The sequence below is a fragment of the Simochromis diagramma genome, unplaced genomic scaffold (genome assembly GCF_900408965.1).
Source record: "Simochromis diagramma unplaced genomic scaffold, fSimDia1.1 OVJJ01000361.1, whole genome shotgun sequence".
NCBI lineage: Eukaryota > Metazoa > Chordata > Actinopteri > Cichliformes > Cichlidae > Simochromis > Simochromis diagramma.
In genome coordinates, this window is record NW_024386860.1 from 1,108,037 (window position 1) to 1,131,256 (window position 23,220).

Sequence of the window (23,220 nt, forward strand, 5' to 3'; positions counted from 1 at the left end):
AATTTTTTTCTTTTCATTTAAAAAAGATTTTAAGAGGACTTAAAGGAAGACTTACCTATTGTAATAAGTCTAATATGTACTCTGCAGGAGGAGTGCAATTGGTGTCGTGCCAATCACTTACATTAAAAGAACAAAAAAGGCCGCAGTGGAACGATAGGACTCGTCCTCACATGAAAGAGAAACACCACTTAGAGATGGGGACCTTTTCTCATTCTGCAGTTTGCTGTATCAGCAGTTTGGGATGGCAGCACAGCTGAATGGCTTTGCAAGGACCCAGTCAAGCATCACACCGCTGACAGAGGGGAAAAAAGATATAATGATAATAGATAAAATGTTGCCCATACTGAGATTTAATGTCCTTGTTTTTCTTTGATCGATACATGTTGGGTCACACTGATCCCTCTGCAAGTTCACTAAGCACACTGACAGCAATTGCAGTTGGACATCTTAGTTGGACAACTTAGAGCTCTGTAATAAAAATGGACACTTGCAGCAATAGTCTGCAGGGTGATTAAAGGGCTTTTTTTCTTTGTTTGTTTTCTCTTCTTTTTTTTCATTATCGTCCTATTAGAGAAACGTACAGTTTCAAATGAAGTGTCCCAAACAAACAGTTGATTAATCAGCTTCACTGGCCATAAATGAATAAATCAAAAATGTAATTATTCCCACAAAAGCTTCAAACATGCCTGGGTTTCAGATCCTCTGTATAGGTCTACTGATATTTTACACACCAACGATTGACTGAGAAATTCAATAAATCATTTGGAGATTAATTAGAGACTCAAAAATGTTACAGAATACCGAATGTTAAATGAAGCCGTTTGTAAGTTCCCAGCATAAGTTGATCTCTTGTCTGATGAACTCCCCGAGATCCAGCCTCAATTTGCAATATATCACATAAAAAACTGGAAACTCTGTTCACTGTTCACTGTAATCAGCAGCTATCTAGATGAGTGATAAAGAGTTTTGATTACTCAAAATTCTAATGCTTGCTCCACTTTATATACAGCAGGTAAATGCTCTGATGTTTACACATCCACCTGAATATGTCAGTAACTTTCTGTGACAGATCTGTAGCTTTTGCTCTGACTTTACGAGCTTCTTATGGGCGCCATTACATTACCTCACCCTAACTGAAAATAAAGCGGTTAAGTATTGTTTGCCTCACACGTAGTACATCTCCACCCTAACAAGAGTTTGACCTTCTAGTGTGAAGTACCCTGCCTTATCCTGAATCTTAACTCTCTCCTGCTTTCGGGAGATTTTTAAACTTCCTTTTTGGGTCTGTCTGGCTCACCAGATGTTTCCTGAACCCACCGTGTCCTTAACTCACTCCCTCCCTGCCCGGGTGCTGAAAAGCACCAGAAGGACGGAGAGGAGAACTCTGTCATTCACTCTCAGTACAGCCAACCACGCAGAGCGATACCTGGAGTTCAACTGATGCGCCTGTAGACTTGACTGAGGTGTACAGCAACTGGAATCTACTCAGGCTGTGATGACAGAAACTCACAACTCGTACATATAGCCTACACTCATTCTTGAGCTGCTCACCTCTGTTAGGCATTTTTTACGAGTTGTGTAAGCCCATGTTCAGGACTTCTGCTGTTGTTCCTGGTGGAAAGCCAGCAGCCAGTAATCAGTCGGCAATGTCGTGGGACTGTGGCCTCAGATACATGTTCTCTGTGTCCCCTGGGCTGCAGCACGGGAACAAGAGCATCCTGCATGACAAGGAGGACCTGTCCAGACTGGAGATGGTCCAGAGACTGGCCAAGGATGGCTGTCGCTTTCTGCAAAACCACAGCAAGAGCCCAGAAAGGACAAGTGAGGTGAGATACATGACACATCGGCAGACAGAGCAGATATTTCTACAACTTTTGTTTGTTGCAGCATTTAAATGCATTGAAATGAAAACGCAGCTTTAGTTCAACATATTTGATGCTCCACGTTATTTAATTATAAATCCGACTCTGTTACCAAGCTTTCCCCATGAGTGAAAGCAAGTGGAGTCTGCATCCTAAGTTACATTCACTCAGGATTATACTGCAGTGTTTTATGCAAGCGTTGCAGTCTGTGTAGCATCCCATTAATCAAACTGAAGTGAATTTGCAGTCTTGTTTTTTTTTTTTAATCGGTCTCCTTACGTTCTATAGTGTCTCCACCTTATCTAAAGATTAGTGTTGCCACTTAAATTATGTGCAGATTGCAAGAAGTGTCTCATTAAATATGAGAAAAAAGACCATTTTAGATGCAAGAATAGATGTCAAAATAGATTGTATCTATAAGATGAATCACTATGCCTGTGTTTACAACCCCAGTTCTCAAAAAGTTGGGATGCTGTTCAAAACATGGGTAAAAAGAAATTCAAATACAACAAGAAGTGCTGTATGTGCACGTCAGCCTCCACACTTTTAAAACTATTACATCACCTGTATAGGAGCAATCTGATTGGCTAGCTTTATGGTGGGTTCAGCTTCTCTCTTCCTGCCAGCTGTGTCTGTGCGTTGACCTGCTGAACAATTGCAGGAAGAAATGACGCAAGTGGCCGAACCACCATGCCAAGACATTGTATGTTTTCAGGGTGGATTCCCGAGCGTCATGACCTTTTCTCCACCATGAGGCAAGCTCTCCTTATCACCGTGCACTTTCAGTAACAGCCTGTCGCCTGCACTGAGCTGCTGCCAGTCTGTGGATGATCAAATGTTAGAGCTACATAACAACAGTGTTTTACGTTTGTTTCTTTAGTGACATACTGAGCACGGTACTGAGCCACCATTCATTTCTTTATATTTGTTTCCAAGGATCAAGACTTTTTAGTAATTTTTAAAGTGGTCTTGAGCAATAGTTTCTCAGGCTTTCTTTGGACATTGGTTGTTTTCTCACTCATTTTCATTTTTCAGTCCAGTCCCTGTTCCTGACCATTTTTAGAAGGAACAATCCCTAACACTGACCTATAAATCATAAATAAATAAATAAATAAAGAACTCAAGGAATGAATCAGTGCTTGTGTCTCAACAGAAAACTTACCACAGAAGTAATTTTAAATTAATGAAAATTTATTCCTAAATTCAGGAATAGAACCACACCTAATGCAGTATCCTTCTGGGCCTATATCTATATATGCCCTCCTGCAATACAAGCTGTTGGTTCTCATTGGGGGATCTTAGCAAACCTGATGGAATTATGAAAATGAGTACAGTCAAATTTTGATCCACCATCTGGAAATGTCTGATTGGCAATGGCTTCATTTGTCAGCTTGGCAATGATTTGCACAATATTGTACATATGCAAAGTTTGTCAAATTATGACTGTAAAAAAGGCTGAGTATATATCTCTATGTGTCATTTATAATGCCAGAAATAATAGCCAGGTATGGTAAAGTACACTTAACACTACACCGTAAAAAAAAAACAAATCCTAAAAAAACAGTAATATTCCAGCAGCTGGGGCGCCAAAATAATACCATAAAATAACAGAAAATAATTTTCCCATGAAAATACGGTTATTTTCAGTAATGACAATACAGTTTGTTGCCCTTATTTTACATCGGATTTTGCCTTTTTCAAGTGCTTTTAAACATTAAATTAGGAACAATTTAATGTGATTAAACAATGAAATTACCTATAAAAATGTTAATGAATGTGGCAATATGAATAATAATACTTAAATGTACAGAAATATACAGTTAACAGTTGGTTTAAATAACAATGGATTGCATTCATATAGTACTTTACAATTCCACTTTATAATTCCCTTCTGGCCATCACCAGTAGGTGGTAGGTGAAGTGTCTCGCCCAAGGACACAATGGCCGAGAGTGTCCGAGCCGGGGCTCGAACCAGCAACCTTCTGATTACAAGGCGAACTGCCAACTCTTGAGCCACGATCACCCTAAATAACAACAATAATAGTAATTATTTGATGTAAAAAAAGTTTATACGAATCATTTTATATATTTTTCCATAGCATTACATTTGAATTTAACAGTTCAATCTTTCAAATAACAGACAAATATTTGTGAAATTATGATACATTTGTGAATGTCAATGTCAGTCAATCTAGGTTGCAATATGTACATTATCTCAGCAATACCTCTGAAAGATTGAAGATTGTATGTGGCGTTCCTCAAGGTTCAATTTTGGGACCTAAACTTTTTAATTTATATATTAATGATATCTGTGACGTATCAAAAAGGTTAAATTCTATTTTATTTGCAGATGACACAAATTTTTATTGCTCTGGAGAGAATTTGAAAGATTTGGTTGAAATTATGACTTCTGAGATGTTAAGATTAAAAAAAATGGTTTGATGTAAATAAATTATCTTTGAATCTGACAAAAACGAAATTCATGATATTTGGCAATCGTCTAAAGGAGGATGAAGTCATTATGTCCATTGATGGAGAATTGATTGAAAGAGTTACTGAATTTCGTTTTTTGGGTGTAATAGTAGATGAAAATTTGACGTGGAAATCTCATATTGACTATATTAGAAAGAAGATGGTTAAAAGCATTTATATTTTGGGAAATGTAAGAGATTTATTAGATTATAAAACAATGCGCATTTTATATTTTTCATTGTTTTTCTCATATTTTAGTTACTGTGTTGAAGTTTGGGGGAATACATATGAGAATACTATAAAACCTCTAAACTTATTACAGAAGAAAGTGATACGAATGATTCATAATGTTAAATATAGAGAACATACAAATAAATTATTTATAAAATCAAAATTATTAAAATTAGGAGATTTAGTGAAATTACGGACATTATTAATTATGTTTAAGGCTAAAAATAATATTTTGCCCTTTAAGTTACAAAGAGTATTTTTAATGTGTTCAGGGGGAGAAGATAGCAGAAGGAAATTTTATTTTAAGCATCAGTTAGCTAGGACTACACAAAGATTAATGAGTCCAACGGTTAGGGGTATACGACTGTGGAACTCTCTTCATTATAATTTAAAGAATTGTATAAGTTTACATTGTTTTAAAAAGTGTTACATGCTTAAAACGATAACTCAATATGAAGAATGCGAATGAAATTGGAGTTCATTGAAAATGGATCCATTATAATTTTTTGTTTTATTTATTTTAATTTTATTTTCTCCTTGTTACTATGTGGAGTGGTATATTCTGATTGTAAATTTGTTGTTTGGTTTGGGTTAGGACCGGAGATAAATGTTAATATTAGTTTGTTCCCTGATTTTTGGTGCCCACTTGTAATATAAGTTGGAATGTAGATAGGGGGCAGGGTTTAATAAGAATATTTTCTTCTTCCTGCTCCTTTTCACACATGGTTGTAGTGCTTTATTGATAGAAAGTGTGGTTGGTTTGTTTGATTTGTTGTACCAAGTGTGAAATAAATAAATAAATGAAATGAAATGAAATGAAATTAAATGAAATGTATTTTAACAATCTAAATATGCATATGTACAGACAGATACATTTAAAAAAACAGGAAAATTGTGTTTTATTACATTTACAGTGATTTTACGTTAATTTACATTTGAAATGTAAAATCAGTCTATTTATGTGAATTTAATGATATTCTAGAAGAACAGTACAAAACTGTAAAATACACAGTAAAATACTTTTATATCACGATTTATTTTTACAGTGTAGAATACACAGTACATTTAACACTTGACATTTTCTGGAAATATTAACATTATGTGAGATGATTCTCTAGTGTTCCTCATCTTATACGTAATCTAATGATGCTGCTAGTGCTGTAAAACGTGACTCATACAGATATCTAAACACAGACATCAAAGTGTTTAGGAATCAGTTAAATCCCAGCTGGTGGGAAAAGGGGTGCTTAATATACAGAGTGCTGCATGTCAGAGTCTCTGATGCAGAAAGACTGTGAATGTTAGGCACTCTGTTTTAACCTAAAGCATATTGCGTTATAGTTTATAGTCACTCATCATATTTTGCTTTAAATGAGACAATAAAAGAAGTCCATGCTTTATTACAGCTAAAAAAATAGTGATTGAGACTAAAGATTACTCAAGACGATGTTTACTGAGATCATACCTCAAGTCAACAGGAGTTCTGTACAATTTGACTTCTCTTTGCAACCAGAGGTGTTTCAAATGCAATGTTTAACACTAGGTTCTGCATTTATTTGCTTTTCGGATCCCGAGGTTACAGATCTTTTACAGTTTTCTATCTTTTATAGCCTCTTTAATTTCAGTTTATGGGGAACAGATAGCAGCACATTCTCATCTTTTCTGTTGAACACATTTTGTCTTACTCTTATTACCTTGATGTTACATAATGTGCACCTCCCTTGCTCACTGTTTATTTTTCAAACCTCACACATGAAATATGAATGACATCAAGCGTCTGTTAGAGATGATGTTTATTTGAAAACAGCACTCGTATATGGATCCCGTCTTCTTCTTCCCATCCTGTGTAATCCACACTGGTGCTTGGGAGGAATTAAGACAAATCAGCACTTTGTCATGACTGAGACCTTCCAGGGCACTTTAAGTGTTTCATACCATGCATGTCAGATGCACACAGACATACATAAAACACATCTCTCTAGCCAGCAGGATAGATCTGGAGCCATAGATGGGACAGTGAAGCTCTTAGGGGGACGTGACTTTGTGCAGAGGCCTGAAAATAATTTTTGCTCTTCTGCTGATGGCGTCCATGTTTGAAAGGCTTCAGTAACTTTGAGCAAGGTCAGATCAAGGCTAGGTTTGAAACTGAGTGGCCCGGTGCCCTGCTGTCTCCTTACAATGATCCACTCTAGATGCCTGGTTGTTTTTTGTATAGGAACACTGGTAACCACAAAGCACAGTGCACACCAAGCAGTAGTCTGAAGCAGCCAAGAAACAATCAATAATTAATTGTGAAGAGTCTTATTTGCTGTTTGACCCATTAGCCATACACTGAGATATTATGTTAATTATAGTCAAGAATCAACTGTGCTGTACTGCCAGGCTTGGTGAGACAAAAAAAGTGTGCTTTTTTTAACTTTAAAGGAATTTAACAGACACAGTATGCCACATGTTGATAAAGCTAGAACCACAGGAAGAAAGGAACAGCTTCGCTTCAATGGGATTTTTTTCTTCATTTCATTTTTGTCATCCTCCATGCCCCTTAGTCCAGTAGTAAGACAATTAAGTCTCGATGCTTCTTCAGCAACGTAGAAACTGCTTGAGAGCACCTTTCTATGTAATATTGGAATACAGTGGAAACGTAATTGCTACTGCAGTTTTAACAGATATCTAAAGTTTTCTTCAGTCAGTCAGACAACACAGGACTGGAAAAGTACCACCAATCTAAACTACTGTAGTGGGATAATGCAATAATAATGATGAAAGACACACTATGTTTGTGTGTCTTTGTTTTGTTATATTTTGTATCTAAATGCATATATTTGCATATGTATCGTGCATCTATAGTGTGTCTTTATGTCCATGGATCCCTTGACAAGCGTTAATAGTGCCAGGAAGCCATGCTTAACTGAACGACCCTGGATGCTTCTCTGGCAAAAGGCAATTAGGGCCACAAACTGCAACCATTTCCAGCATGTCTACCCAGCTAATTGCATGAACAGAGGCTTGTGTTGCAGTGACTGATGGCTGAGAAGGGGAGGATGGGTGAAAAGTGAGGGGAGGGGGCCTAATTCAGGATGCATGTGTATGCAACATACAGTGAAGATCTCATTAAGACCAATATCACTGATCCAGGCTACTCCATTGTCAAGCAGCTGTCAGCCATCTTTATACTTCAGAGACACTCTAGTAATCCTTTTTGGTTTAAGATGTCGACTTTAGTTAAGTTAGATTTTAGATACTTTAAGAGAATGTCTAGGCTGCCCAGTATGCCCAGCAATAGAAACAGAGATTTGGCCCTATACAGCATGAATAAAAAAAAAAAGAAATACTTGTTTTGTTTGTTGACAAAAAGGAGATGAATTTATCATTGCTTGTATGCCGTGGTGGTAATAGGACAAGTACCTGGCAAGGGAATCGGGGGTCTATGCTAAACTCCAAACCACAAAACCTTTGTTACTATGCAAAGTTGAACCATGTGACAGCTTGAAAATAGACTGCCTTCAGTCGCCAACCGTGATTTAATAGGCGCTACACATAAATCAATAATTAAAATAGTCTTTTATGTTAATCCCTGAATGGGCTCCAGTGATAAGGGCTGAATAATGATATATGGAAATTCTCTTTCACTTACAGTGCAGTATTATGATGGAAATCAGTGGTGATTTGTGCGAGTGGGAGAAAATACAGGGGAATCTCCTTGGTGATAACACACTCCCTCCCTCCCTCCCTCCCTCCCGCTTTTCTCTCCCCAGCCCCAGAGTGACGAGGCAGTCCGCTTGTGTCTGAGAGAGAGGGGCCACGATGTGCTCGTTCTCCAGAGATTGTCGTCAGAGCAGCTCTCTGCATCAGCAAGGGGAGGAGGGAGAGAGGAGGCGAGAAACAGGAGGTAAGCCTCTCCACTCCCCCTCCCCTCCTAGATTCCCTCCCTCTCTCACTATATGTTTCGCTCCCTCAGCGCTCTCCCTATAATCACTCTCCTTCTCCCCCTCTGCGGATCACTCACTCACTCAGGCATGCTTACATCACAGTTCCGTGCACATAAATGACTACATTAAATACATACAAGTAGGCAGCATGGGACTGTGAGGCACAGCTGCGCTGTCAGCCTGCCCATTCAAGTAACTGGAGAGGGGTTTTTTTTGTAGTTGCGAGCATACTGGGATACCTCTGTGGACTACGGGCTCTAGCAGGTGCAGGTGGATAGAGGGATGGGTAAAGGGGTCATGCAGCAGTAACCACGGCAACATTGCCGGCATAAGGGCAAGGGGACTCTGCTAGGATGGGATCTCGGCCACAGCCCCCGAACCAGCAGCAGGAGGAGGTAAGGCTGCTACACGCTGCCTTGGTGGAGCAGGAGGAGGACGAGGAGGATGAGGAGGGCTCGGAAAAGAGCAGCAGTGACAGCACCAGCCGGGCAGAGCCGGTGACAATGCCCACGTTTGATGTCCCTTACTTTCGCTACATAGATGATGAGGGCACAGAGGGAGAGGAGGAATGGAGCAGCAGCCGGTCTCTCTCTTCTTTTGAGGAGGACTCGTCCAATGACTCTGTTGTGTCTGACAGGTACATGGTAGTGTCAGGGACTCCCGAGAAGATCCTGGAGCACTTGCTGAATGACCTAACGCTGGACGAGGACCGAGGGATAACACAGGGCAAAGAGTCAGGTCAGCATACTGCTTTCATATCATTTCACCCTCTTTTGGCTTTACCTGTGTCTGACATAAAGCGTTTCTTTGATATTAGAAAGCAAAAACACAAAGTCTTTTTTACCTTTATGTAGAAGTCACATATGTATCTTTATGTGACTGAGAAGAGAAAGAGTAAATGGGCTACCTTCACTTTCTGTTTTACTTTCTGCCCTCCCCACCCTTTCTCTTACCGATAAAGCTGGGACAGCTTCCCCCTCTGGGCATTATTACTGGGTTAATCATGTGCTGTGATTGCCGAAATGATGTTAAGTTTAAGCGCATTCATTTAAAAGCCATGACAGAGATAAATGTCTCTCATATCTTTTCAGTGAGGCTGTAAATGGTCTGCACGACATGCAGTCCAGCCTCACAGCAATAAAAAATCAACACATTTCCTCTCATCCAAGCAGGTACTTGATAATTTGGCTCTGTTGCCAAGGCAGAGGAGACCCTCTGTTTCTGAAGCTGAAAAGATAACTGGATGAGGAATGACAATTGAGAGCTGTGAGGCAAGGAGACGAAAGATTGATGAAAAGAGCGGGGAAGAGGAAAGAAAGTGGGCATAAGGAGATTAGGAGAGGAGCTGCAGTTTTCTTGGGATATGGAGGTGGTAACAGATGATCTCTCATTGGGATGGAGGCATGACTAACTGGAGATCAAATGTCTTATCAGGGATGCAATAGAGTTATAGACTATGTTGAGTGTCGTATTTTTATCGCTATATTAGAATATTTTATTCTGGTATGAAGTTAAACATAAAGTCAGCCACTAAGACAAATAGTTTAGCCATTCTATTCTTTGTTCATTTAGAGTATAATAAATCCATCGGCCCAGAAGGGCTTTGTGTTGTTTATGCATCGTTCACCATTAGTACAACTTGCAGTGAGTGTATAGAAGTTAATGCTCCATAGGGAGCTATGAAGCAGAGCATGATGCTGAGTGGTATCCCAGGGTCAAAGAGCCAGAGACCTCAGGAGGATGAGTCCTGAGCAGCAATTGATCTGCACTGAGTGATGTTTAATAATCTGACTGCTGCTGGCTCCTTGTCGTTCTGTGCTACTGCTGAGGATCATCTCATAGAATCAGATTTCCAATTTTTCTCCAAACAAGATTTATTCCAACATTCAACGAGCTGCTGCGTTTTGGTTCGTCTCTCTTGGATGGCTCAGATAAGCTGATGATTTTACATACAGTACATCGCATTAGAAAGCCATTTTTATTTCATTATGGTAGCACTCACTTCTATGTTTAAACAACATTAGGAATGCAAAGCTTTCTGTCTTCTTTTGCGAGAGATGGCACTTTTCTGAAACCACCGCAGGCATGTTTGAGGGAAAGCAAGTGTGAACCACTGCAGCAATCAGTGGATGTCTGATGTGCAAGTGTTTCCTTAGCACTGTGGTTAGCATTCACAAGTATTCAGCATTACCTTCTTTCCTGTATCCAATCCCTGAGTGCAGCTATTGATTCTTGCTCTGCACAGATCATACTGCTCGCTGGTAGCATTGAAAATCATGCAACAGAACATTTGTGCCCTTAATGAGAGGATGTCCTATCTCTTTTGTCAATGCACCATGTGGAGAGATGTTTATTTGTACTGAAAGTGAAAGAACAGAACATGTAAAAGCTTTCTAAATGCTTTTACATTTGCCTTCTGGTGGTTACCAAGCTTGCAAGTGACACATTAACATGCAAATTTCAAAGACTGCATTGATCAGCTTTGTTGAAATGCAAAAGAGACGTGCAGATTGATTGACAAGCCTATTGATGACACTGACAAGGTAGTTTAGTGAATCAATTATGTAATTCTGCTAAAAGGAAGACAAAATTTGTTTTGGTTTGTGTGTCTGAAAGCAACATGATACATGGTAGTACACGTCAACTACAAGTTCTAACTGTGAAATATTAAAAACTGACTGACTTTTATGACTGACTGGAGCCAGAAAACGACCCAACCGCTTGCTAAGCTTCATTCAAACGGCAGAATTCACACATAATGTGTTTCCCTTTATGAAGCAAATACATCTTCTGCTAACTTGTTTGGGTTAAATCTTGATCCCGCAGGTGAGCCGCTTTGTTTTTTTCCCTCTATTCCAATTGAAAACTGCAGATCTCTAGGTCTGTTTTCCAACTTCAAAAAAGAAACCGTCAGACTGTACAGTCTGGGGAGCAGCATGTGAGCTTTTACTCATGAGAAAGCGTTTCAGCTTAGCTCTGAAAAAATACAGCAGTAGGCAGCAGTGTGAGTGAGTAGTATGCAGTCAGTCAGTGTGCGTGTGTGTGTGTGCAAGTAGATACAGTACATGCGGGTGGGTTGTGATATCTCTCCTGTCGTTTTCTGGTTTTGTGTTAAGGTGTGTTTTTATAGAAGATGTGCATATGTAACCGCTCATGAGCAGTGAGTGATGTGTCCACAGCTGCTCTGCTTGGATTAACATAATGATGTCAGGGAGTCCTGTGGACTAGAACGTACACAAAGACGTTGGGAAGCCAGTGTGAAATTAAAAAGAAGAATTTACAATTCTGGGTGTGAGGCACACTTACAGAGGGGTTGGAAGGCAGTTGGCTCTAATAGGATTTGTAAAGCTTTTTGGTTGTGGCTGGGCATTATGTCTAAGAGTTAGTGTCCCTTTCTTTCACATTATGCCTTAGACAATTTTTTTTCTTTTGCGTGTATGTTTTTATGACAGTTTCTGGGTAGTGGTTCCTGAGGATATTCAGACGAATCGCTGGCCACAATTTGGGAGAGATTGATCTGTGATTATTAAAGAAATCCCATTAAGCAAAATCAGCTGTCTTTCTTGAAAATGCAACTGCAGGTACGCAAATGCAGAGCGTGTGTCCATTTCGTGTCATCTATTTACAGGAACTCTTTTTCATTTTAAACCTTGGTAAGAGGTTGTAGAAGGGTACCATGGCAGAAAGTACTGCTTGTAAACACAATTGCATGATTGCACAGCAGAAACATCAAATTTCCTGTCTGTGAGCGAGAAAATAACAATGAAAATATTGACTTCATTACAGGTCAGAGAGAGTCACCTGACACATTAACATTATTGGCTTATCTTTACTGATACAGCCTGCAGTAGCAAATGTGTGAGACTGCAGATAATGCAAGTAAAAAATGGTGTGCAATAAAAGGCCGCTAGCATATTGTTTGCCTCTTCTGAGCTCTTCTTCTCACATTATTAAAGTGGAAAACGGAAGCCATCGCAATTAGTAAAGCTCTCCTGTACGTAGCGCTCAGCAGACATTAATCATACAGTTGTCAAGGTCACTTGAGTGCATGCCCTCCAGCATCTTGTAGCACTGAATGAAGCTCATAAGGCTATATCCATAAAGCCCCTTCCAAGCATGCACTCCTTTCCATTAATCTAACAGTATCTGAGTGTGTCAGCTTCGTGCTTAATTGAGGAATTCTGCTCATTTTTTTGGAAAAGGTCGCACTCCTACAAGGCAAAAGTGGACCGTGTCTGGGTGGCAGAATATCACTGATTTAGCAGTGACAAGGCCGTGTATCTCATGTCTGAAATATGCGTCCGTGGCTTATGACTGATGTAATGGGATGTGTAAAGTCTTTTTTGCTTTTTCTGAAGTTATAGTTTCCATGAAATGATCTTTATTTCTCTTTACAGACACACTTCTAGATGACTTCCTGCTAACCTACCCAGTATTCATGTCTACAAGTGATTTATGCCAAGCTCTACTGGGACAATATCCTTGAACACATAGGCTTTTATAGGATCCTGAATTAGATGTTTTATTCAAAAACAAAGTATGTTTTACCTTCTTAAAGCTGTTCCACTTCACTCATCTTATTCATATAACTGACTCTCTTGGCCCCTTTACTAAATCGATATCATGCACCATGCTTCGCTGTGCTGTGCATTTGACGTCAGACATGAAAAATAATCTCCCTTCCTTAACCGAGTCCCACCTATTGCACCAAGCGACACAGAGGGAAAGAGGATCGGAAGGATGCTCTGGAGAGGAAGCAGAAACTCCTGCACCTGGTGTCGCAGTGGATGTCGCTCTGCAAAGACTTCCTGAGAGAAGACGAGCATGTCAAGCTCTTCATGAAGGTAGGACACACTGTGCAAACGGAAAAGGGTGGAAACTGGGTGGGAGGTGAACTTTGTATGGGAGAAATGAAAATTGACATTTCCTTCCAGACTCTTTATCGTTGTGTGCTGGATGATCTTTATGAGCACCCGGCCCTGGAGAGGGATGTGGGGGAGCTGCAGAAACTCTACCACCTGCATCGTAGACAGTGAGTTCATATATTTGTTCCTCATTTGGTGGAAACAGAAAGAGAACTATAGTTTAATACAGACATACTTTCAAATTCTATTAAATGGAAACGAACCTCATCAGGCCTGGGTATGGAAAATTTCTAGTAAGATCTGTGACTGCTGAAGGATTCAAACTGGAACACACACTGTTCTTTGAATACGAAGAAAGGGCTTCTTCTCCCCTCGGTGTCTTTCTTTAGATGCTTATCAATGAATCCATTCAGAAACTGAAAAGTAATTGCAGTGTTCTGGGTTGGTATGCATATGAATGGCACAGAAGTCTTCATCTCAAATGTCCAGAACTGAGGATGTATAAGAAGTTTGAGAAATAAGAAGCCACAAATGTTTTCCGTGAGAAAAGGAAAAAAGCTCGAAGAGCACGCACGTACTTTTTGTCCCACCACTTGTTTACAAGACTCTATTTCTGGCCAGCTGACTGTGATTGGGCCAAACACATGAGAATAATTGCAAACACAGTGATACGCATCAGTATGGTTTCAGATTTGTTGAGTCATAAAATCATTATGCAATATTCAGAACACAATATACAGTATCAGTCCAATCAAATGAAACCAGTGTATATTCACAGTGCTGTGGAAGCTACGAAGCACAGATACCAATAAATAAATATAAGTATATATAAAAGAATATGAAATCATGTAAAACCTTTTATAATTGCAGACTAAGGCATTATGAATAACCCAGTATTTATTCTCCATTAAATAAAACATGCTTGATCTGCTAAATGTATACATAGATTCAATCAAAGATGAATTTCAACAGTTTTGTTGCTCTGAAACTGGAATCTGTGAGTAGCTTTAGTGTTTTCGTTGATAAAAATAAACATCATGTTGCTTTTGATGGTACAACCCTGAGACACATTGCCACACCCATGCGCCCCTTCCCCTTCGTCAGCCTCCAGTCACATCTTTTCCCCTGAGGCTGCTCTTGCCTGATGCCCATTAAAACCAGTGGAGATGATTCAACCCGAGCCTCCTACAGTTATCTGACCGCATCTCATTCCCGTTTATATGCACGGAGGGAAATCTACAACACCCACTCTTATAAAGCAGCCGATTTTGCGTGGGTGTTACCGGCTGACATACTCATCTATTTAGGAGCTTTTCACAATCAGTCCCACCCTAGGGGAGGACAAGGTTGACTGCCTTGTGGAAATCTGCTGCAGAGTGAAAAAAGTGTCATTCTTTTCATAGAAAGAAGCTTCCCATCAACTTCCATCTGGCCTTTGTGCAAAGGGAAGGTTAAGCTGGGGGAAAAAGACTGTTTGTTTTCTTGCACTCTCCAATCATGTGCCATTATAATTCACCGAGCTAATCGACTTCTTTGGTGATTCGGCTTTTTGAAGAGTAAAAGAGCGAGTTAGATCACAAGTGGTGCTTTGACATGGCAGGGGGAGTCAGGTTTTTCATTAGTGCACAGTCGTTGCTGGCCTATGAGAGGAGATCCCTGCGGGCAGGCTTTGTGCCAACATGCCTTTTGTGATGCAGAGCCCAGTAAAAGCTGAGGGATGATAATAGACACGGGGCTATCCATCAAACCAGGACTAACCCATGGGAATAGGGTGATTAAATGAAGGTATCACACTGGAAGATCTAAAATCTACCAAGCACTCTAATCTGTCCTTGACACCAAGCTTAAATAATGGACTCAACACAGCAGAGGAGTATACATGGATTCCTTTTACCTTGATTATATAAACTGCATGGGTCGTTACGTTGTTGTACTACGGACACTACCTGCAGTCCATGGGTCATCATCATCATCAGTTTTTAAGACAAAGTACAACGATTGTTTTTGTAAATGTTTAATTACACTGTGGTGCACTTTAGTGATTTGTTTCTTCTTCTCCTTTTTTCAGTACTGTGGAATATTCCCCTCAAAGAAAGGTAAGTGAACAACGCTAAGAAATAAAAGATTTTATACAACATGAGCTGGCTTTCCCGATTGACGTTTCGGGTGTCGGGGTTATTGTAGTCACATTTCCTCCTAAGAACATTGTTCCGTTGTTCCACCGAAATGCATGATGTTCTCAGGCAGTAAGAGCGTGTCTCAAAATCCACGCATTTCCTCTCTTTCAGAGCAAAGCACTTTTCCACCAATTGAGTCTGAAAGAGAACGGGCTCCAGTCCAGGGCAACACAGAGGGAGACCAAGGATGGTAAGTCGTAAAAAAAAAAAAAGCTTCATTCTTCACACATTCCTCCCGCCATACGTTATTTCCAAAGTAAGAAAAAAGGAGACTTTTAGTCTGAACTGTACAACAATGGGAATCTTTCCAGGGATTGAATGAGATATTTGGGAGTGCAAATATCTGACTTATGACATATAATAGCCTAATAAGATTAAATCTTTATAGCACCTCTCAAAAGCACAGTTAAAAGGTGATTTGTAATGAAAACGTGTAGTAGAAGGAGACAGACAGTAAGGGGGAAAAAAGTTTTTAGATTATATTCCTTTTAAAGGGCTAGTTCATTCAAATAAGCCTCCAGTTGTGGTCACGTCACCCCCTTACTTTAGTGTTCCCGGCCAAAATTGGTCTGTTTTAACAGCTCTTAAATTAGCATAACAAACATTTTTCATCACCAAATTCAGTTCAGTGGGCCATTCAGTGGGTCGTAAAGAGGGTCTTTCATTTGGTCATTCAGTTGGCCAACATACACCGAAGCAGATGATTTGAATTTCTTAGTCTGTGTCCAGAATGTGCAAACTTGGTCAGTGGGCAGCTTCCCAAGACCCACCTAATGGGACCAGAAGATCCCAGGTCAATGGATCTCTGCTGTGCCTGATAGAGGCATGGATTTCATGTTAACCTCCTATATGGGCAGTGGGCTGCACTTTTTAACGGATCTTACAACTTAATGAAATTATTTTTTTCCCTTTGCCAGTGCTGTGTCATGTGTATATAACCATGGACTCATACCTAAGTATGAGGGTCCAGTCCGGGGTAGTGGCACAGGAGCTGGTGCAGGCGGTGGCAGAAAGGATGGATGTCTCCCAGGAGGAGCTGGTACTCGTGGGTGTCACTTATCCTGGAGGTAAATAGTATTTTCTCTAACTGGTTGGAGAACATTGCATAGCAATAATGACAATACTTTCAATGTTGAAACTCACAACTTAACACTGTAGCACTACAGTTGAATATTAGAGTAATCCAGAACTAGCTATGAGACTACTTACTCTAAATGCAAATGTGTGACAAATTAAAGGAAAATGCTACACAAGTGTTTGAGTGAGGTGCTGGGCCACCACTTCCTACTAGAACAAGTCTCTGTTCTCTTTTGTGTTTTATGTTTAACGCATTGGTCCAAATTCTGTCATATGAGTTTAAGGACTATGACGGCTACAGTCATTTTCATATTCTTCAACACCATTGAGTCCGTCTGTTTCCCTATCAAAGAGAGCACTCATATCAGGATATGGTGATCTCTCAGAACAACTGTGTATTGATTTTAGTGATCATTTCCTCTTAGGAGACAAGTGAATCCAACCAAAAAATTCTCATTTATAGTTTTTTTTCTAACATTTTGTCATATTTGATGTTTCTTTCTATATTCATTTTGATACTGAGCCCAGATAGGTATGTGAGAGATTGTAATCAACATAATTGACTTCGATGTCTCCTAGGGAGTCAAGTAATATGGAGTCAGCATCTGTTATCAGTCACTAAAGTGTCAGGCTACCTCAAAGTGGAGCTTGGCACACAGAGTCTTATCTGTAACCAGTGATAGCTGCGTACATGCTGCCAGACAGATTTCTAATGGTATTCTGCTGTTTATGCTCTTTTCTCCCCTGCAGGCAGACTCCTCCTGCAGCCTCAGGACCGAGTTTTCTCCAGTTCTTTACGGTCAGTGGGGAGGCTGCATGCATGCAGGAAGGACCTTGGTGAAGTCCTGGTAGGAATAATATTTTTATGTTTAACTTTAACTTTAAATATGCATTTTCTTGAGAGTAGAAAAAAAATGCATTTTTATATATGATACCTAAAAACCGGCAAAGAGACTGTTAATTTTTAGTATTTAAATTGAGGCAAAACTAATTCTTATTCAGTGTCTGCAAAAATGTCTAAATGTTTATGTCGGTGTTCAGGGCATTGTGGTTTTAAAGGAAAATCTGAACCTTTTTTGCTTGTTTTTCTTTGCAGAACCCTTTAACAGATAACTCAGAGCTGCAGCAGAGGACAGCTCACATGCTGAGTTTGAACACCTGGGATGTCGCTGTTGCACTCACTGATTTTGACTGGGCAATTTTTGATGCAGTGCACGAGGTTTGTCTCACAACTTGAACTTGCAAAAATTCTTCTCTTCATACTGAATCCTTCAAAGATGTTAATGTTCAGTAAATGTTCTTTCTTTCTTTTTTTTTACAGCAAGAGCTGGTCTATTTCACCTTCAACCGCCACGCCGGCAGCAACCACACGACAGCTTTAGAATTCCTGCTGCAGCGATGCAATGACATCCAGCTGTGGGTGATGACCGAGGTGCTGCTGTGCCCAACGCTCTGCAAACGGGTTCAGCTCATCAAGAAATTCATAAAGATTGCTGCCCAGTTAGTATTGTTCCTCCCATACCACAGCAGTGTGATAAGAGATTCACTTACCGAGTATTCACATTGGCTTCTCCTACTATTAGTTCAAACTTATTACAGCGTTCAACCTGTAGGGTGAGATGTTTTATATGGGAATACTGCACCCTCCAGTGGCAAATCATTGAACTACATCTACTTTTGTGGTTACAAGTCTGAAAGTAAATGAACTGTGTGCTTGTGTGCAGCTGTAAAGCACAGAGGAACCTCAACTGTTTCTTTGCGATCATAATGGGCCTCAACACAGCAGCCGTGAGCCGCCTCAGTCAGACATGGGAGGTCAGATGTTTTCTTTACTTTTTTCTTTTTCTAAAAGGAATTAATAATTTCCATCTTTTTCCATTTTTATATGTCTAGCTGAAGTATCTGAAATCAGCTTTTATTTTCTCTGCAGAAAGTTCCTGGCAAATTCAAACGGCTATTTTCAGAGCTGGAAACAGTTACAGTAAGTTTACTGAGCATGGTATGAATTCACACTGTAACAGAGAGTATAAACCCTTGTGTCGGTGTGTACTGGCCGAACCAAACAGATGCTTTGAACTTGTAAAATCAGTGGAAACATCTGGCCGCATTAGATCGTTAGTAGTCTCTAATAAAAGCATCCAGGAACACACAGTCACTCCCGCTGGATAAGACTCTTTCATTTTAAAAATGTCTTCACAGGATCCCTCGCTGAATCACAAGGCCTACAGGGACTCCTTCAAGAAGATGAAGGCTCCAAAGATTCCTTTTCTTCCTCTGCTGCTGAAAGGTGTGCTCATTATTCTGTCACTTCAGCTCCCCTGCAGAAAATCTAACTCTAGGAGCAGAGTGCTGGGGAGATATTTCTATCAAGCAGATCTGACATGGAAGAACAAACCTGCTGGAGAATACTAAACAAAATGTTTTTCTCCTTTAGACATCACATTCATTCATGAAGGCAACAAGACGTTTCATGATAACCTGGTCAATTTTGAAAAGCTGGTAGGTTTGTGCATTTTTGTGGCGCATTGAAGCGAGTTTTGTTGTGATTTGGTGCTATATAAATAAAATTGAATTGAATTGAACTGAATTGGCAGGGCATGCTTCAGCACCGAATACAAAACTGTATGTTTAAAGATGCCTGTTTCCACATTTTGCTTCCAGCACATGATAGCAGACATGGTGCGTCTCATCCGACAGTGCCAGAAAGATCACATGGGTCAGTATTTAAATTGTTTATATTGTTATTTCTTTTCTACAAACTTCCATACTAAAAGCAATGATGAAACATCATTTTTTAAAGCTGTCATCATCAGTTTTTGCAAGGCAAATAACAAAATCAGTGAGCAAAGTCACTTACATTCATGATCCTCTTGCACCAGCACATTGCCTTACATGATTTCATACAATGGCTTTAAGAAAGTCAACAAAATCCATTTCACCCAGCAAAGTAACACGTTTTCTATTCATCCTAGGAAACGGAATAACACAGAAGAGCAGCTCAGAGGTGCGAGCCTACATTGACTATCTTCACATCATCGACAATCAGCAGACTCTGTTTGAACTGTCACAAAGGCTGGAGCCTCGATCTTAGAAAACAACTCTGACCCTCCTTCATACTGTGCCAAGGGACAACCTTACTGCTGTCCCATCTAACTCTCAGGACAAAGGCTACAAGACCCTAACCAACCACAGGAGGGCGCTATTTGATCAGGAGATTATTTACCAGAGACAGGAGCAGGCGGCTAAAACAGATTAATAAAAACATGACATTTTAAGCACCTAAAGCAAAATCACACAGTTTAAGGCAAGTCTAGACGTCATTTAACAACGAAAATTTACAAAAAGAAACGGTTGCTTTGCAGGAAAAATGCTTCCTTCTAATACAAACTTACAACAAATGCAACCAATGGGTGTAGATTCACTGTCCTGGTCTTTTCTTTGAGCTTTTAGCACACCACAAAGCAACAGTGAGCACAGAAGGAAGACTAGTTGATAACTGTTTCTGACTTTCTTCAGAGAGCTACTGTTTTTTGTTTTGTTTTTTTTACATCAACTAAAAACAGTGGTGGTCAGCTCATCAGACTTAACCAAAGATTCTTTCAGCTAATAAAAGTCTGCACTGTTACACACACTTCTGTGCTCTCAGAGTTCGCCACAATCCAGATTTTCTTGTTGCCAGGTCAGATGTAAGACATGCTTTTCCCAAAGCAAATCAGCACAGTGTTATGCACAACAAGATTGAAACTGTTGCTACATGTTTAACAGTTTTTTATATCATTTTTATTTTGTATTTTTTGTTTTATTTGACCACAAAGTGACGCATATATGATGAGTCTTTGCACAGTACAGATTGTATTAAGGCAGGGAACTACAGAGTAGTACAGTATACTGTATTCTGTTGGCATGTGTAATAATTGTCTATCTTTGTGCCAAATCCCATGAAAAATAGGTGTTTAAAATAACGATCATTTTCTAATCATTTTTAAATCACTAGCACAGGGAACTTTAAGTGGTTTAGCTGTGGACAATCAGTTAAATGAAGCCACAGACTCATACTGGTACTTCTCTGTACTGGGCTTTAAAGTTCATCAATATTGGTGCATTTTGCAGACATCCATACATCCGTCTGTTGAGATTTGAAGACTGACAGCAGTTGTTCACTTCTGATACACAGAGTTCAAGAATTTAGCACCAGAAAAGAACCTGATTTCTTTGAAGCCTGATTCATTTGTGGTTAGATTTAGCGATAGCAAAAATCAAATATTAAAATAGCACCTTCTGGGCAAGAATAAGAAGAGAGAAGAAGAAGACAAACTGGAAGCCATTTGCTTGTTTGCATTGTGTCGTAGCACTACTGTATGATCTTAAACATACAGTATTTGTTCTGTTTTGCTAGGTTGGGTCAGGCAAACTGAGGTAGTTGTTGTGAAGTGTGTACATACAATTATGCTTTATATTCTTCACATTTTGTATATTTGGATTTTAAAACATGCTTTAGCAGTATTTTATTTTGAGTATCATTTTTTTGTCATCAATAGTGTACAGCTGATTCAATTTATACAGTGTATATATGTTGAAAGTTCTGGATATGGATATTTATCTCATAATTATTTATTTGCTTTCAAGATACTATTTAGGATGCTTGTGTTAATTGTTTTGGTTTGTTTGTTAGTTTTTTTATTGTACGCACTGTTTTTGGCGGGTCTGCATGATATGTCAAACCATGGACTGACCATTAGTGCCAACTGTGCATGTATTAAAATACTTTTCATCATCGTGAGCTCATTATTTTTAGACTAACATTTGGTGATAATTCATAACAGGTAAAGTCTGTTTTCTAACACCAGCATGCAAACATTACTTCACTTAGAACTACAGTGTTAACAAAGACCCTGGAAGTTAAAGTACTGATTACAAAAGTGAATATGTACACGCTCTGAAATGTATATGAAACATGAAAGTGAAAAGTAGCACTCTGAAGGAAATTTTTGCGCTAAGCTACAGTAACTGATCAGTGTCTTTGTTTTCTCATAGGGTCACTGACTCCATTTCCCTCTGACACAAATGTTTGCTTTGCACTTGGATTTCCTGCTTATGTTTTTTGCCTCTTTCTACAGTAAACGCATGCAGTAAGTGCAGATCAAGATCAAGGGTCTGCCGGGGCAAAACTGGGTCTCTCCAACAAGTGTTCATCACCCCTATTAATAATCTGACACCAGCAAATTAAAAACCTTGAACTTCAACTCAGTCATGTCACAGCTGACACTAGTTCTGCTAGCCAAGTTAATTAATAACTTTATATAATACAGTCTTCGACAAAAAGGTGTAATTACCCTGTAATTAAATGTATTTTATTTGAAATTACAAAGTAATTGTATTTACCTACAAATACTTAGAGGCAGGCACACTAGAATAAGAGTGTAACAGTGATGGGCCATTTCATAACCTTATAGGATGGAATAATGGAGCCTTTGTTACTTCTTTGTTTGGTATACATGATGTTAATGACATATTGAATGTTCTGTTAGTCAACTGTCCTTTTTATTTTACCAATATAATTTTGATAAGGACTGTTCTCCCTTATCAACTTACAAGAAAAAAAAAATACTATAAGAATTGCCTATGTGATCTTATAATAATGGAGCCAAGTCTAACTTAATTTTTCTTTTATTCTAGTGTACCTACCTTTAAATATTTGTAGGCGAATACATTTACATTGTAATTCCAAATACAGCACACAGATGTTCTATTTAACTAGTTGTGGATTGTATTATAAAGTGTTACCTTAATATTAAATCTCAAAGTCAACAAATAATTTAATGCAAGTGGAAGTTACATTTTTCAGGTGTCTCTCCCCCTCACTGGCTGAAGGCCCCAAGCAGTTGGCTGGTGGCAGGAAGCACCTCCGCCAATGATGGATCATAAGACCAATAAGATTGTCATTTAAGTGTTACTGTTCGCTCCATTTGGGTTGAAAGTGGTTTAATGTTGGAAAGGTGCGCTGTGATGCGAAATAATCAATAACTCCCTCAAATGCATTAAAAGTAAAGTAACAAGTCTTTGAATTTTTCAGGAGTAAAAAGTAGAGGTACTTGTGCTAAATCGCAGGGAGTAAAAGTAAAAAGTTGTCAGTAAAATAAACAGTCCGGTCAGGTGCAGATACCTGAAAAGTCTGCTTAAGTACCTTAATGCCATACTTTGGCCCACAATGCTGTGATTAACCAAAGACAAAACTTACAGCAGGACGAACTGCTACAGACTTTGGCATGATATCAGGTTGAAGTGAAACATTATTACACTTGACATGTTCAAGCACTTTGTCAAACATACAAAATTAAGGATTTCAGATTTCATAGAGCACATATAAGTCACTATACTATGTTCTTATTACCTTTAACACATTATGAAAAGGTGCTTGTAGTAAACTTTTCCCTAAGTTCTCACAACCAATTGTTTTAACAAAGAATGAAGGATCAGAGCTGAATCATACGTCGAGAGTCATTGAAAACATGCACGTAATATAGAAAAAGGACAAAAAGGAAAAGATTGGTCTTAAAATTTCTCATTTTTATGTGTTTATTACCTAATGTGACAACAAAGTATGGGA

The 23,220-nt window shown here is 39.2% G+C and overlaps 1 protein-coding gene across 2 annotated transcripts; it reads left to right on the plus strand.

Moving 5' to 3' along the window:
- Positions 1-1,361: 1,361 nt before the first annotated feature.
- LOC120732169 (rap guanine nucleotide exchange factor 5-like) lies at positions 1,362-21,388 on the plus strand. Of its 2 annotated transcripts, XM_040029580.1 has the most exons (19): positions 1,362-1,826; positions 8,321-8,454; positions 9,132-9,232; positions 12,892-12,970; positions 13,194-13,338; positions 13,429-13,526; positions 15,428-15,455; positions 15,648-15,726; positions 16,454-16,603; positions 17,364-17,461; positions 17,710-17,832; positions 17,935-18,113; positions 18,338-18,428; positions 18,544-18,594; positions 18,813-18,900; positions 19,048-19,112; positions 19,275-19,329; positions 19,586-19,738; positions 19,772-21,388. In XM_040029580.1, exons 1-18 carry the CDS (start codon positions 1,587-1,589, stop codon positions 19,702-19,704), a joined length of 1,923 nt encoding a protein of 640 aa, XP_039885514.1. In that variant the 5' UTR covers positions 1,362-1,586; the 3' UTR covers positions 19,705-19,738; positions 19,772-21,388. The 2 variants fall into 2 exon arrangements, with proteins under 2 accessions (XP_039885514.1, XP_039885513.1); XM_040029579.1 differs by having other exon boundaries at positions 19,586-21,388.
- The last annotated feature ends 1,832 nt before the right edge of the window (positions 21,389-23,220 follow it).